The following is a 17,057-nucleotide window of genomic DNA, read 5'->3' as shown; positions in this document are numbered from 1 at the left end:
GAAGGCGACTAAAAGGGGAGGGAGCGGGGGGCTGGAAATCCTCCCCTCTCGTTTTTTTCATTTTCCAAAAGAAGGAATAGAGTGGGGCCAGGTGAGGATATTCCAAAAAAGGCCCAGTCTTCTGTTCTTAACGCTACCTCGCTCACGCGGGAAATGGCGAATAGTTTAAAAGAAAGAAAATATATATATATATATATATATATATATATATATATATATATATATATATATATATATATATATATATATATATATCGTATGTTTCACGCCCCGCAACACAACCTCTTCCCACTACCCCCACACACACAACTCGAGCTCCCTCCCTCAACACTTCCCTCTCCCCGTCCCCCCCAGCCTTTTGTCTGGACACACTCTTAAGTTTCTTATTGCCGCGATGGTCAATGTTTCTCATCGCCAGACCTGCCAATTTTCTCCCCGACAGCCAGGGGCCAATGTTTCTCATCGTGCAACTTGCCCGGTGTTTCTCATCGTGCAACTTGCCCGGTGTTTCTCATCGCCGCAAGACTCGCCCGGTGTTTCTCATCGCAGGACTTACCCGGTGTTTCTTATCGCTGCAAGACCTGCCCGGTGTTTCTCATCGTCGCAAGACCTGCCCGGTGTTTCTCATCGTCGCAAGACTCGCCCGGTGTTTCTCATCATCGCAAGACCCGCCAGTGTTTCTCATCGTCGCAAGACCTGCCCGGTGTTTCTCATCATCGCAAGACCCGCCAGTGTTTCTCATCGTCGCAAGACCCGCCCGGTGTTTCTCATCGTCGCAAGACTCGCCCGGTGTTTCTCATCGTCGCAAGACCCGCCCGGTGTTTCTCATCGTCGCAAGACCCGCCCGGTGTTTCTCATCGTCGCAAGACTCGCCCGGTGTTTCTCATCGTCGCAAGACTCGCCCGGTGTTTCTCATCGCCGCAAGACCTGCCCGGTGTTTCTCATCGTCGCAAGACCTGCCCGGTGTTTCTCATCATCGCAAGACCCGCCCGGTGTTTCTCATCATCGCAAGACCTGCCCGGTGTTTCTCATCGTCGCAAGACCCGCCCGGTGTTTCTCATCGTAAGAATTGTCGTTGTTTCTTATCACCACATTTGGCAGTGTTTCCTTATCGTCGAACCTGCCGCCGTTTCTCGTCGGTGTTACCAGCCCGGTGTGTCTCGTCGTTAAAACCCACACCCCCCTGCTGCCGCGGTGTCTCTTATCGCAAGAGCTAGCTGCCAGTGTCTCATCGCTACACCCGTTAATGTTGCTCATCTCCAGAACCTCATGTTTTCCCCGTGAGGTAACGCTGGTCTCCTAGTTAATACTGCAGCGCTGACGGGCGGCCTGTGTGTGTGTGTGGCTCTCTTATGTTTTTTTTTTTTTTTTTTGTCTTGTGGTTGTCGTCTGTGTTATCTACGTGTCTGTATGATTCTCTCTCTCTCTCTCTCTCTCTCTCTCTCTCTCTCTCTCTCTCTCTCTCTCTCTCTCTCTCTTATTAGCATTCTCATACAGACGACTATTGCCAACAACCTGGAACCTGTGTCAAGAATGGAAATTCAAAAAAAAAGGGGGAATATATATATATATATATATATATATGTATATATATATATATATATATATATATATATATATATATATATATATATATATATATATATCTTTTTCTTTCAAACTATTCGCCATTTCCCGAGTGTAGCAGGGAGCTCGGAGACAGCCAGCATCACCAGGGACCACGTTACCCTTACCACACCATCACGACATGTCCATCAGCAGATAACAACAGAAGCAGCAGCTGGTTTACGATGCCAGCAGACGCTACAGCTCGCTATGGCCGGGCTGGCGAAGAGATGATGATTATCTCTGCTTACTAACTCCCCAAGTCGTTGTTCTAGTAAATGTTAGCAGTGAAATGTAGAGACAAATGTAAACCAGCGTTTCGCTTACAGAGGTTGGTGGGTACAGTGACCTTACCCAGCCAGCAGGTGCTGCAGGAAAGATTCACCTAGCCAGCAGGTGCTGCAGGAAAGATTCACCCAGCCAGCAGGTGCTGCAGGAAAGATTCACCTAGCCAGCAGGTGCAGGGAAGCTTCACCTAGCCAGCAGGTGCTGCAGGAAAGATTCACCCAGCCAGCAGGTGCTGCAGGAAAGATTCACCTAGCCAGCAGGTGCTGCAGGAAAGATTCACCCAGTCAGCAGGTGCTGCAGGAAAGATTCACCTAGCCAGCAGGTGCAGGGAAGCTTCACCTAGCCAGCAGGTGCTGCAGGAAAGATTCACCCAGCCAGCAGGTGCTGCAGGAAAGATTCACCCAGCCAGCAGGTGCTGCAGGAAAGATTCACCTAGCCAGCAGGTGCAGGGAAGCTTCACCTAGCCAGCAGGTGCTGCAAAGCTTCACCTAGCCAGCAGGTGCAGCAGGAAAGATTCACCCAGCCAGCAGGTGCTGCAGGAAAGATTCACCTAGCCAGCAGGTGCAGGGAAGCTTCACCTAGCCAGCAGGTGCTGCAGGAAAGATTCACCCAGCCAGCAGGTGCAGCAGGAAAGATTCACCCAGCCAGCAGGTGCTGCAGGAAAGATTCACCTAGCCAGCAGGTGCAGGGAAGCTTCACCTAGCCAGCAGGTGCAGCAGGAAAGATTCACCTAGCCAGCAGGTGCTGAGGGAAAAATTCGCCTAGCCAGCAGGTGCTGCAGGAAAGATTCACCTAGCCAGCAGGTGCAGGGAAGCTTCACCTAGCCAGCAGGTGCTGCAGGAAAGATTCACCTAGCCAGCAGAAGGTGCAGCACCGCCGTCTGGCCCATGAGAAGGTGGCCGGTACCAGGAACCCGCCGCTGGCCTCTCCACGCGGTGATCGAGGTAGTCATGACGACGGTAATGGGACGGCTGGAGCGTGAGCGGCGGAGGTTTTGTGGGGAGGCGAACTCTTTTCTTGTGACGTGGGACGAGCACAGTACTTACTGCCCGCCCAACTGACGCACCAGGACCCTCCTCCTCCTCAGCTGCTCCTGCTAAGATGCTGTCAGAGGATCCCTTCCTCGTCATGACCTTCTCTCTCTCTCTCTCTCTCTCTCTCTCTCTCTCTCTCTCTCTCTCTCTCTCTCTCCATGGTAAGACCACCACCACGTTGGGAACCATACACAGAGGAGGGTATTCCTTCTCTCTCTCTCTCTCTCTCTCTCTCTCTCTCTGAGTTTCAGGTACACGGAACAATTTTACGTATGACAGTTGCAATCAGTAACAAACTGCATCGCAGCATTGCAGGCCCTTCCCGCCCGCCGGTCGTGCAGTACGTTAGCATTACCCACGGCTGGCAGTGGGTGCCAGCCAGCTCCCGGGTGGCCGACACTGCCGGCCGTACGATGCAAAACCAAAGGTGTGACTTTGCTTTTATGGTTTCGATTTATTTCGTACTCTCTTGTATCAAGTCTCCTCGGACCTTAAACAATGAATATACATCTATCTGGTGACAATTGAGCCATTCTCGATAGACATATCTTCAGTTTTCTGAGGAACTTTTAAGTGTTACATAGAGATCTGTGGTTATTGCTTTATATATATATATATCACTACCTACATTCCGTCATCACACGTAGATTTGTCGTTACTTACACTTTTATCAGTGAAAATGACACCCCCCGTGTTTTACATTCTCATCAGCGAGAATCACACTCGTTGTTTACGCTCATCAGAGAAAATTATTGCCGTTATTTAAACTCATCACTGAAATCCACATTCTGTACGTTCGTTAGTTGCCCTCTCATGAATGGAAATAACGCTCGTTATTTACACTGGCATCAGTGCAGGTGGTTATGCTCGGCTCCGGGGGTGTCCCGGTGATCACCTGGACCAGCGCCGGGTGAAATACCCCCTGGCTGGCTGGCTGGCTGGTTGGCTGGCTGCGGTCATCGTGCCCAGGCCACTGGTGTACCGTACGTGTAGGTCGTGTGAAGGTTTGAGTGTAGATGGATCGGGAACATTCCTCCAGGATGACCGAAAGTATATAAGTAAATTTTACGTTTCACGTCGTTGTTATGATGACAACGGTTTTCCATGAGAAGATTTGGTGTTTTGGAGATTCGTTGCCATCTTCACTGTCAAGCCACTCTCACCTTCACTGTCAAGCTACTCGTCTTTACAGTCAAGCCACTCTCACCTTCACTGTCAAGCCACTCATCTTCACTGTCAAGCCACTCTCACCTTCACTATCAAGTCACTCACCTTCACTATCAAGCCACTCTCATTTTCACTGTCAAGCTACTCACCTTCACTATCAAGCCACTCACCTTCACTGTCAAGCCACTCACCTTCACTGTCAAGCCACTCTCACCTTCACCATCAAGACACTCTCAACTTCACTGTCAAGCCTCTCATCTTCACTCAAGCCACTCACCTTCACTGTCAAGCCACTCACCTTCACTGTCAAGCCACTCACCTTCACTGTCAAGCCACTCACCTTCACTGTCAAGCCACTCACCTTCACTGTCAAGCCACTCGTCTTCATTGTCAAGAATCTCACCTTCACTGTCAAGCCACTCTCACCTTCACTGCCAAGCCATTCATCTTCATAACTCAGTCTGTCAACACTAGAGCTTGGTCTGCCAGGTAGATGGATGCTCATTTAATCTCTCCATGATGGATGCTCATTTGAATGAGCAGGGACCCACGAGGGCTCAACAGATCGGCCCCTGGCCCGGATGATTTCCAGCTGTTATTTATCATCGCGTCCGTTAGGCAGTAGGTGATCAAGTGCCATGCGTCAAGCTGAGGTTCATTTGACCGTCTGGTGCTGAGCAATGCATGTGCTCTTTTAATGGTCTCTTGGCAGTTGGATGCTCATTTGACGGCCTGCTGGCAAACGGAGGCTCATTTGACTTCCTTCTGATGAGTGGACGTCTATTGACTGCTCCCCCTCACACTGAGGGGTCGCGACATTTTTATTTGACCACCTTATGGTAGGAGGAGGGATGTTCTTTTGACCAGCTGGAGGCAGCGAGACGCTCGTATGACTAGCGGGAGTTCCCGCCGCCGCCTCCTCTCCTGGTTGGTTCCAACCGCCTGGTTTTACTTCTGGCAAATATTGACGGTGAGTATTTACCCGCCAGCCCCAAGACTGACGTGGACGGACGGGCCAGGGGAAACAAGATGATCCCATCACACGAGAGAGAGAGAGAGAGAGAGAGAGAGATAGAGAGTCAACAAAAGACGTTTAAGACCTGCTAACACCGAGTCTTCCCTTTCGTCACCTTGTACGTCCAGGGAGCGACACCAGAGCCAGCCCCTCCCCTCTCAGCGTACTCCCTACCTGGCGAAACCCTGTCTCCTTCCTCCCTATATTACAACCTCTTAGATGGGTAGAGTGGCGAGGGAGGAGGAGGGCAAGAGGGTTAACTCTGGGAAGGAGGGGAGTAAGCTAGAGGGTTAACTTGGGGAGGAAGAGGAGGGTTAAGGGTGAGGCGGGGGTGCCCTAAATCTGCTAATCGATGGCCAGCGCTGTCAAGAAGTACAGCTGTGGAGCCCGACCGCTGGTGCCTGTTCCTCCTCCTCCAGGTGTGGGTGGCAGGCGCCCGCGCCCCTCCCTCCCTCGTCCTCACACTCACTCACTCACATTCATACTCACTGGACTCTTTAGGAAATAGAATGCTTGCGTAATTAGTCATTAAACAAATGTAATTTTAGATACAGCCGATTTTAACCACTTCAAAAAGTTTTAATCATGAAGTTCACAATGGGAGTGTTTAACATTAAATGGCTCTATTCTGGCAGATGTAAAAATCTTGTTTCATAATGAAACTATATATATATATATATATATATATATATATATATATATATATATATATATATATATATATATATATATATATACGAACATAGTGCATATGAACGCATACTTACATAGAACACATAATACCCTCCAACAACCGGGACTCGAACTAGGACCTTTTGCGTGGTTAGCGTACCAGATTATCACGCAAAAGTTCATGGGTTCGAGTCCTGAGTCCTGGCTGTTGGAGGGTATATATATATATATATATATATATATATATATATATATATATAATGTGTGTGGGTGTGTGTGTGCTTTCCCTTTCTTCCATAAGACGTAGAATCTATTGGAAGCAGGAGCCAGATGCGTCTGTGGTACAAACCTGGGTGGAAGAGACAAACGCAGACAGCAGTGGCAGAAGTAATACCTGTAGGACAAGGAGAGGGCGGCATCGTCATGGCAGACAGGAATTGGATGGTTTGACAGAGGTCATGCCTGAAGGGTTAACGAGACGGAAGGACATTGATTCCACTTTGGACATCACAGAGGTGCAGGAGGAGCCATCCAAAATATGCGAGCGGTGCCCCACACTAGGGAGAATAAAACCCGTGTGGATATGAAGTACCTGCCCGTGGCAAGGTTGTCTGAGGTCATAATCTCAATTTGTAGAAGAGGCAAGATAGCCACGCAGGAAGCACCTCCCAACCCCCTACTGGCTTTGACAGTTGGTAGAGAAAAAGCTGAGACGAAACATACTGTAGTGTAAAGTATACTACCGCGGTAGTTTTGTATGAAAGTGTAAACGGGAAAAGTTCCCTGCTTCGACTATAGTGCACTCTTCCAGAGCTGAACTGTGACAGAGAGAAAAAAAAAACATATATATATATGGAGTAAGTTTTAAAACTTATTCTTAAGAGACATCACTGAAGTATTGATCTAGACTCAGTTTGATGATAGTGATGGTTTACCACATCTGGTTGCACTTTGTTACTGTGTTCTTCAATTAAAGATGAGAAAAGCTGTTTCCCCCGTTGCTGTAACATGTTCTTTTTCAGTTTCATGTTGTTATTTCTGGTCGTTGAGTCTACCTGATGCGGAGATTTTTTTCTTTGTTTAAATTATCTAATATTTTGAATTCTATTAGATCATCTCGGAGTCTTATCAATTTCCGAGAGAATTTTAGTGGTGGAATTGGTTTTGTTGCTCCTCTTTAGACGTGCCCAGCTTCAAGAAGGATGCGGCAGACCCATAGAAGGGGATCGTAAGGCAGAAGGGAAGGTATGAGGATTCGAACCCAGTCCTAGCGAGTGGCAAGTCGGTACGCCTGGGTTCGAGTCTTCCTCGCCTATGGGTAAACCGTTACCATCTAAGTGTCCAGTATATATATATATATATATATATATATATATATATATATATATATATATATATATATAATCACCCGTGGTATATGTGTGTTTTTCTTCCTGTCTTATGAATTATTCAGGGCTGTTGAAGCTGTGACGATGACACGAGGGAGGCCAGCCAGTAGTGAGGGAGGGCCTGGCCAACTGAAGCATGACCATATCTCCCTAGGTCCCATGCCGGTCATTTCGGCCGAAATTCCCATAAAAAGAAAAAAGAAGTCCATAGCTCCCATGTGCGCCTCATTTTGTTTCGTGATCCTATCTTACACGGCAGACTGGCGGCCATATTTGACGTTAAGATCCATGTAATATCCCATGTCTTGGGCGCGACGACCCAGCCATTTCCAAGATCCTACGCTCGGACCTTTTCCTACAGCAGACGCGGTGGCAACACAGTGTTCGTGGGGGTTTGTTGTGCGCTGCTGCAGTCCAGTGTTTCCATGTGGCGACGACCATAACTCCCTCCCTCTCTGCATGCGTGACGTCCACCGTAACTTGCTCCGGTTCAAGCGAGATAAGGCGTACATATCCACACGAGACAAAGGCACCGTAAAACTTCACGTGAAGAAGAAAATAAGAGAAATATTTTAGATATGACAAAAAGTCTTGAGGAATATGAGCAAAGTTAAGGCGAAGCAACTGTAAAAAAAAACTCGCCTACTGCCTGGTGAGGCCTGAACCCCCGCCCAGTGCCTGGTGAGGCCTGAACCCCCGCCCAGTGCCTGGTGAGGCCTGAGCCCCCGCCCAGTGCCTGGTGAGGCCTGAACCCCCGCCCACTGCCTGGTGAGGCCTGAACCCCCGCCCAGTGCCTGGTGAGGCCTGAACCCCCGCCCAGTGCCTGGTGAGGCCTGAACCCCCCGCCCACTGCCTGGTGAGGCCTGAACCCCCGCCCACTGCCTGGTGAGGCCTGAACCCCCGCCCAGTGCCTGGTGAGGCCTGAACCCCCGCCCAGTGCCTGGTGAGGCCTGAACCCCCGCCCAGTGCCTGGTGAGGCCTGAACCCCCGCCCAGTGCCTGGTGAGGCCTGAACCCCCGCCCACTGCCTGGTGAGGCCTGAACCCCCGCCCACTGCCTGGTGAGGCCTGAACCCCCGCCCAGTGCCTGGTGAGGCCTGAACCCCCGCCCAGTTTCTCACTAACCAAGTTAAACATTTTCATCAAACTCCAGGGATGAGTCTGTTGCCTTGTGATCTTCCCTCTCCAGGGCAGGCTTCCAGGTGAGGAAGAACCTCTGGCTGGCAGAAAGAATACCTGGTGAGGGACGCCACCTTCCCCCTCCCCCACTTCTCACCAAAAAAAAAAAAAAAGAAAAAAAGAAAAAAAAAGGCCACATTACAAAATAAAATAATCCTGTAATGGCTGTATAAAAATTCCAACACTAATTACATTTTACTTTATACACGCTGCCGCGTTGAAAGCAGTGGTTGAACGAGCTATTCACACTGGAGGTGCCGCAGGTAACGTAGCCCCACTTGCTGGGTGTACTGTAGGATGGCTGAGGACTTGCTGATGGCTCTGTGGGCCTGCTGCAGGGGAGTGTATATAAAGACTTAATCCTCATGGGGATTATATATATATATATATATATATATATATATATATATATATATATATATATATATATATATATATATATATATTTGTGTGTGTGTTTGTGTAAATAATTTTTCTCATAGTTCCTGTCGAGCGAGCAAGGACGACATTTTAGGTAATTGTTATGTTCAGGTTTAGAGTGTGAATACCTGATGAAGTCTCAGTGGGTCATCCACACCACCAACAGCCCAGGCTGAGCTCCGGCTGCTGGGTTGGGTCGTTGCTCGACCAAGCTACTTGAAAGTCCGCAGGATCCATCCCTCCATCCTTTTTGGAGGAGGCAACTGTTGTTATGTCGTGTTCGCTGAAGGTTGGGTAAATAATAATGTTACGATACTGAATGAGAATGTTAAGTGAACTACGCATTGAAGCTGACCTGCACATACGCGCACGAAATCACCTAAATACATTTACAAACACATACATCCCCACAATTTTCAAAAGGTGAAGTCCCACGAGTGCAGAACTCCCTCCCCGTACTCTACAAATAGGCAATCACAAACACGTAATTACACATACGAGTACACTTGAATACAGCCAAACGAAGAATCAGTCCCACACACACACACACACACACACACACACACACACACACACACACACACACACACACACCGCTCTCGTCTACACAGGTATATTCACACAGACACACGTACACACCCTGGCCCGGGGTGTTCAGGCATGCAAATATATGCTTCACATTGACTCCCAAACAGAGCAGTAACTAGCGACTGCAGGTCTACAATTACTCGTATTTTATCTCTCTATCGCATCTCATTTGCATAGTCTATTATTTCACACGGTGTTGCCGGCCGGCCTCGGGTGGGGGAAGGGGGTATCGAGTACCTTTTTTTTGGTGATGGTAACAGGAGGAAACTTGGGAGGGAATCCGTCACGTCGACTTGTGTAGGAAAATTATGAGTGTTTTATGTGTGACCCAGGCGGCTCAAGGGTTGAGGGAGGCCTGACCCGGTTACTTTAATAAGGGTGAAGCAGATGGTGCAAGAGCCAGCAGTTTGAGGGAGGGAACATTGAGGTTGAGAGAGGTTAGGTTAGGTTAGGCTACAGGTACTCTGTGTAAGAGGTTGGGGAGGTGAGTTTCCCTTCTCCCTCACTCCCTCCTCTTGCTTACTTCGTACACACCTGTTCCGAACACACCGTAGGTATATCAGACTACAGCCAGGTACACTACACCACACCCAGGTATACTGGACCACACTCAGGTATACTACACCACACTCAGGTACACTGGACCACACCCAGGTACACCACCACACCCAGGTATACTGGACCACACCCAGGTACACTCCACCACACTCAGGTATACTGGACCACACCCAGGTACACTACACAACACCCAGGTACACTATACCACACCCGAATACACTACAACACACCCATGCACTAGATGACCCCCAGACACACTACAGCACACTTGGGTACACTGGACTACACCCACGTACACTGGACCACCTCCATGTTCACTAGGCCACAACCAGGTACAACAGACCACACCCAGGTACACTAGATCCAACCCAGGCCACACCAAGGTACACCAGAGAGAGAGAGAGAGAGAGAGAGAGAGAGAGAGAGAGTTCAAACCCGTCATTCTAAAATAAACGAAAAGTCGCGAAAAGTATTGATCATGGGAGGTGCGTGTCGTGTGCTGGGGCAGGGAAGTGACTCTCCCTCAGTCAGCATGAACGGCGAGACGTCATCGCTGTGTGGCCAGGAGAGACCACGGGCCCGGCCCTGGACTCGAACCCACACACCCCCTCTTCCTCCCCCATTCCCTTAGACACCAGTGACACCCGCTGTCACCATTGCCCACACAACCGTCAAATTAGAATGAGATTTCCGATCGTCTCTTGCCAACCCTTAACCATCATAACATAACATGAATGTCATTATAGCATAGCATAGCAGTGAGATAGGCGAGGGAAAGGAAGGGGTTTGGGTGGGGGTCTGGTTGCTGGTGGCGCCCCACGTGATGTACAAGGGGGGGGGGGGGTAAGGTCAGAGGTCAAGCCTCAGCATGTATTCAGTAATTACGTAAGGCGATTTAAAGCGACACCCCGAGAATATAGACGACATTGGTATTATTGATACGAGCCGAGTTTGAAAGCCGTCGCAGAGGTGTCAGGCGACAGTGGACCGTACCAGCGGTGAAAGCAGTGCTCATTCGCTAAGCCGGCAGTAACTGCCTGAGGACCATACAGCAGTGACAAAGAGTCCTGTTAATCTATTATCCAGGTGTAAATGCAGTGCCAGTGGTTATCGCGTGTGTGTGTGTTTGTGTGTCACTGTAGTGTAAACAATATTTCCACTGTCGGTAGACGAATTCAGACACTTCCATACTGCTGCAGTGACAAAGAAGTTATTTATATGTTGGCAAAACTTGTCGACAAAATCTGTAGTGATATCACTGCTAAACATGCGGAGCGAGGGCCAGTGCTACAGCCGTTACACTGCCCAAAATAACAGCAGTGCCATGAGACGAAACCATCAATAATAGCACTGCTAGTGGTCATTTCATATGTTTATGAGCAGTGCAACTGGACAGTGCCATTAGCAACAGCACTGTTATTGATATGATTCATATACGCACATCAGCAGTGCTAATGGGCAACCAAAGTATTAGCACTAACATAGGACCAACCCAGCAGTGAACAGTGAAACACCTTAAGCCAGACATTATATATGACACAAACCTCATGAATAACTACGGTGCCAGTAGACATACTCTAATATAATAGAAGTGCTAGTAGACATACTCAAACATAATAGCAGTGCCAGTAGACATACTTAAACATAATAGCTGTGCAAGTAGACATACTCAAACATAATAGCAGTGCCAGTAGACATACTTAAACATAATAGCTGTGCAAGTAGACATACTCAAACATAATAGCAGTGCCAGTAGACATACTCAAACATAATAGCAGTGCTAGTAGACATACTCAAACATAATAGCAGTGCTAGTAGACAGACTCAAACATAATAGCATTGCTAGTAGACATACTCAAACATAATAGCATTGCTAGTAGACAGACTCAAACATAATAGCAGTGCTAGTAGACAGACATAAACATAATAGCAGCGTCAGCAGACATACTCAAAAAATAGCAGTGCCACTAGACATACTCAAATAATAGCAGTGCCAGTAGACAAACATAATAACAGTGCCAGTCGGTAGATTCAGGTGTAACAGCAGTGCCAGGAGACAGACTCAGCTTTTACAGCAGTGCCAATAGATAGATTCAGCTGTAATAGCAGTGCCAGTTAGGTAGATTCAGGTGTAACAGCAGTGCCAGTAGACAAACTCAGCTTTAACAGCAGTGCCAGTAGATAGATTCAGCTATAATAGCCGTGCCAGTAGACAGAGCCAGTTAAAACCAGTGCCAGTGGATAAATTCAGCTATAAGAGCAGTGCCAGTAGAGAGATTCGGCTATGACAGCAGTGCCAGTGGAAAGGTCCCTTTAGACAGATTCAGATAGAGCAACAGTGACATACGACAGAGTCAGCTGTGAAAAAAAGCACTAGTAATCTAGACTAGCAGTAATTGCAGTTTTAAATTACATCAGAGGCGATAGCAGTGATAGAGTCAGAAATTAAAGCAGTGTCATTAAGGGACGCTTTTAACACTGGCGGTGAAAGAAAGGCATTGCTACCATTCATAGCCACACAGCAGTGATATTAGTTAGCACCCCCCCCCCCCAGTGAGTTCCAGAATGGCAGTGCGACACAGTAGAACATCACTGCGCAGTGCTAAGAGACAGAACCATAACACAGCAGTGCCAAGAGACACTGCCTGGAGGATTTCAGTGACAGCAGCAGTCCACAGCAGACTTGGAAGGCACATCCATGCGACGGTGCTAGGCAACAGTGCCATAGCAACGAGAGAGAGAGAGAGAGAGAGAGAGAGAGAGAGAGAGAGAGAGAGAGAGAGAGAGAGAGAGAGAGAGAGTTTTCAAGAGTTAAAGCTATACAAGACTCCTTAGAGAAATTAATGCCACTGGAGAGGAATTAACAGTAGCAAACAGAAGCAACGGGGGGTTGGCATAACAGTTGCCACAGAGTGCCACATAACAGTGTCACAGGGCGAGTTGCACAGCGGTGACACAAGGCTGTGACACAGCAGTGCCGTCGAGGTATTAAGAGTCACACCGTAGAGCCGTGAATTAAGAGACCTGGACACGAATGGCAGGTCATTCAATATATATAGAACAGTGCCAAGAGACAGTGCCACACATCATAGCTAGGCCACACGACCCCACTGCACTGGTAGGAGAAAGACCCACACGGCAGTGCCTGGGGACTAATTCCCACACAGCAGTGCCAGTAGAGCGGGTCACACAGTGGTGCCAGTTAGCTGTGCTAAGAAAAAAAGATATACATACGATTGTACCTGAAGGAGAGTGAAAAACATGTACCTTATTGAGGCCACATATTTGGGGTATATAATTAACCCGACAGTGCCAGGAGACAATAAAAGCGCTTCCAGGGGAGAAAAAAAGGCAGCACCGGCAGTGACGAGGCAATGTCGTGTCGTGTGTGATAAATAATTGGCAGAACCATGAGACAGGCACATAGCAGTGCCGGGAGACACTCATAACAGTGCCGGGTGACTGATATATAGCAATGCTAGGAGATAAAATAACACAGAAGTGCCATGATTCAAAGAAACACTTTTTTTTTTTTTGCCAAGAGACAGTCACACAGCAGTGACACAGACTCGGAACTCACTGCAGTGCTGGTAAAATGAATGACAATAATGTCGGGAAACCAAACTTCACAGCAGTGCCAGAAGGATAAGCTGCAGAAGTACCAAGAAGCTGAGCTGCACAGCAATGCAGTGCTTGGCTTATAAGCCTAAATTCTATAATCCAGTCCAATCCTACACAGCAGTGCTCCGAGAGCGCTACACAGCAGTTCCATTGGACTAAAGCCACACAGCACTGCCAGATACGAGTCATACAGCAGTGCTTCATAGCAGAGTCTGAGAGCAAAATCATACGACACTTCCAGAAGGCTGAGACACACAGCAGTGTCACAGGACAAGGCCACACAGCAGTGAAGGGGCTGAGCCGCCAAGCACTGCCGGCAGACAAAGTCACACAGCAGTAAAGTAGACACAGTAGTCACGGAGGCAGAACCACACAGCAGCGACAGGAGGCAGAGCCACGTAACAGTGCCAGGAGGCAAGGCCTAATAGCAGTGCTGAGACAGAGCCACACAGCAGTGCCAAGAGACATAGCAACGCAGCAGTGCCTGGTTTAAGACCCTTATAACCCACATCCCCATAGGACAGTGCTTGCTGAGTGTCAGAACAGTGCCAAGTGAGTGTCAGTAGTGATGGACGAGTGCCAGAGGAATGTCGGGAGGAGTTTCCACACAGGAGTGGCCCCCAGCCTGAGGGAGGAGGATCGGCTGGTATGAGTGACGGACGGGAGTGTCGATATGAATATTGCAGTACGGTCCAGGGCCCAGCGAACCGCCCGCGCCAACGTTAACTTCGGACACCAGTGCCAGCGAATGCCAACGCCATCTCCTAAACCCTCCCAAGGCATTACCAGGCGAGTGTGTTAGTAAGTGTGAGCGTAGTGTGTACCGACCAGGGTGTAGTGTAAGGCTGGACCGCCATCACGGACCAGCGCGACATTGGCGAGGCTTCCTCCTTCGCCCTGGAAAAATCGAAGACGCGACATTTGGGGGAGTCTTACCTCAACGAACTCGAAATCCTCTTGAACGCCATCCTTCTTCTTGGCCTCACACACCACCAAGAGCCCCACCAGCAAGACCACAACCGCCTTCATGGCAACCATACACCAAACACTTCAAAAATAGTAAATACAGCAGCAGTGCCCAGTAATCGGAGGAGAGAGAAGTTCCCTCCGCGGAGCCTGGACTTGCTGTGTTCCACTCCCGCTCGCTGTCCCCCCCTCCGCCATTGGATACCGAGGGGGAAGTGGAGTTAATCGGGTCACGGAAAGCTTTTGCGTTCCAGCTTTTCTGGAACCCGGGTTTTTTTTTTTTTTTATCTTTTCCGCCCGGAGTTTGAAGTGTTGAATTACTATTGCTTTTATAAATTCATATTTTTCACTCTCCCGGCCTTTGATGGCGTAGATAACATTCTACCCGCTGGGTTTGTGACATAAAGGGAATTACACACGGGACGCCCCAGCCAGGCCTGGCCTGGGGCCGGCGGGGGAAACGGAGTCACAGTAGAGAGGGGGCCTGCCCATATGACCAAAGGCTACGTGACATTTTCTTCTTAGTTTATATATGTTTTTTTCTTCTGTTGTCATCAGTCACAATGAAATTCCTGATGGTTGTTCTTGATCACAGACACGTGGAGCAGAACACCGCGGGGTGGGGTGGGTTGTACACAGCGGGAGGGGGTGATGGAGTTTTGCGGGTAGTTTGGTCTGAGTTTGGATCAATGCCGGGGGAGTCGGGGCCCTCAGAAAAACAGTCGTATCGAATGACTTTTTCCTCCTCGTTCATGAGAGAGACTTTTGGCTGCTATGTTATTCATCGTTGTTTCCTCTTTTTCCATTTTTTTCAGTCATGTGACGGTGGCTGGCAGCGAGTGACGGGCGCGCTACGCTGACTGTGCCGCCGCCACCGTAACATTTGAATGTGTTTGTCCCTTTTTTAGTGTGCCTTTTTTTTTTTTTTGAACGTGTGTGTTTGTGTTTGCCTGTTTGCGCATACAGAATGTATTTGTGTTTGCGAGTTGTGTTGCATGCCAGGTACTTGTTTGTGGAAGTGTTTGACCTGGTTGTGTGTGTGTTGCCTCAAGCTAGCGCCGCTGTAAGGTACAGCAGTGAAATACAGTGAACGTTTTGAAATAACGAGCCGGCCTCAGAGTCACTGTAACCCACACTTGTGTTGGATTTCCCAAGAGGGGTGCTACTCCCATACTCCTCCCCATCCCTGTGCAGATACAAGGCCAGTATCCTCCCCTCCTCCCCAGTTCTTCGTGCCTCCCAGTCTCCTCCCCACTTCTTCGTGTCTTCCAGGGTTCCTCTTCCCACTTCATGTCTCCCAGGGTCCTTCTACCCCTTAATGTCTCCCAGTCTCCTCCCCCTCTTCATGTCTCCCAAGGTTCCTCTACGCAACTTATGTCTCCCAAGATTTCTCCCCTTCCTTCATGTACCCCAGGTTTCTCCCCTTCCTTCATGTACCCCAGGTTTCCTCCCCTCCTTCATGTTTCTTGGTGTTCTCCCCACTCTACATGTCTCCGAGGTTCCCTCCCCCCCTCCCATCCAACCCTCATGGCACCAGCCGCTTCTCGCACAGCAAAAAGAAAGAAAAGAAATAAAAAAATAGTTTCCAAACTCATGAAATTTATGAGGCCAGTGGTGAGTGTAAGGCAGCCATTATCTGGTCATGGCTCTGTGCCTCCCATGAGCACTCTCCCTACCTCTCTCACGACGACCTAAACCTCTCGAGCACGACGACTAAACCCCATCAAGACGACGATCTAACCTCTTGAGCACGACGACCTAACCCCCTTGAGCACGACGACCTAACCCCCTTGAGCACGACGATCTAAACCCGTGAGGACGATGTTCTAACCCCTTGAGCACGACGATTTAACCTCTTGAGCACGACGACTTTATCCCCTAAGAACGACGACCGAACTCCTTAAGTAAAACGACTTAAACCCATGAGTGCGACGACTCATAAGAGCAAGGTTATTAGGTACAGTAGGGTTGAGGGACAAGTCAGTTGGGAGGTAAGTTTGAATGGAGAAAAACTGGAGGAAGTGAAGTGTTTTAGATATCTGGGAGTGGATTTGGCAGCGGATGGAACCATGGAAGCGGGAGTGAGTCACAGGGTGGGGGAGGGGGCGAAAGTTCTGGGAGCGTTGAAAAATGTCTGGAAGGCGAGAACATTAACTCGGAAAGCAAAAATGGGTATGTTTGAAGGATAATTGGTTCCAACAACGTTATATGGTTGCGATTCTTGGGCTATAGATAGGGTTGTGCGGAGGAGGGTGGATGTGCTGGAAATGAGATGTTTGAGGACAATATGTGGTGTGAGATGGTTTGATCGAATAAGTAGTGAAATGGTAAGAGAGATGTGTGGTAATAAAAAGAGTGTGGTTGAGTGAGCAGAAGAGGGTGTTTTGAAATGGTTTGGCCACATGGAGAGAATGAGTGAGGAAAGATGGAAAAAGATGATATATGTGTCAGAGGTGGAGGGAGCGAGAAGTGGGAGACCAAATTGGAGGTGGAAAGATGGAGTGAAAAAGATTTTGAGAGATTGGTGCCTGAACATGCAGGAGGGTGAACGGCGGGCA

The 17,057-nt window shown here is 48.7% G+C and overlaps 1 protein-coding gene across 3 annotated transcripts in view; it reads right to left on the bottom strand.

The window, feature by feature from the left end:
- Nucleotides 1–14,675, bottom strand: part of Cow (Proteoglycan Cow) — a 308,738-nt gene extending 294,063 nt beyond the window's left edge. For all 3 annotated transcript variants that reach the window (XM_071686536.1, XM_071686537.1, XM_071686538.1), the window contains exon 1: nt 14,470–14,675. In XM_071686536.1, coding sequence (XP_071542637.1) covers nt 14,470–14,571 — 102 coding nt within the window. In that variant the 5' untranslated portion in view covers nt 14,572–14,675. The remainder of the gene's footprint in view (nt 1–14,469) is intronic.
- Nucleotides 14,676–17,057: the final 2,382 nt, after the last annotated feature.

This window comes from Panulirus ornatus, chromosome 42, assembly GCF_036320965.1.
Source record: "Panulirus ornatus isolate Po-2019 chromosome 42, ASM3632096v1, whole genome shotgun sequence".
NCBI lineage: Eukaryota > Metazoa > Arthropoda > Malacostraca > Decapoda > Palinuridae > Panulirus > Panulirus ornatus.
Note: the sequence above shows the minus strand (reverse complement) of the source record. Positions and strands in the feature narration are given on the sequence as shown.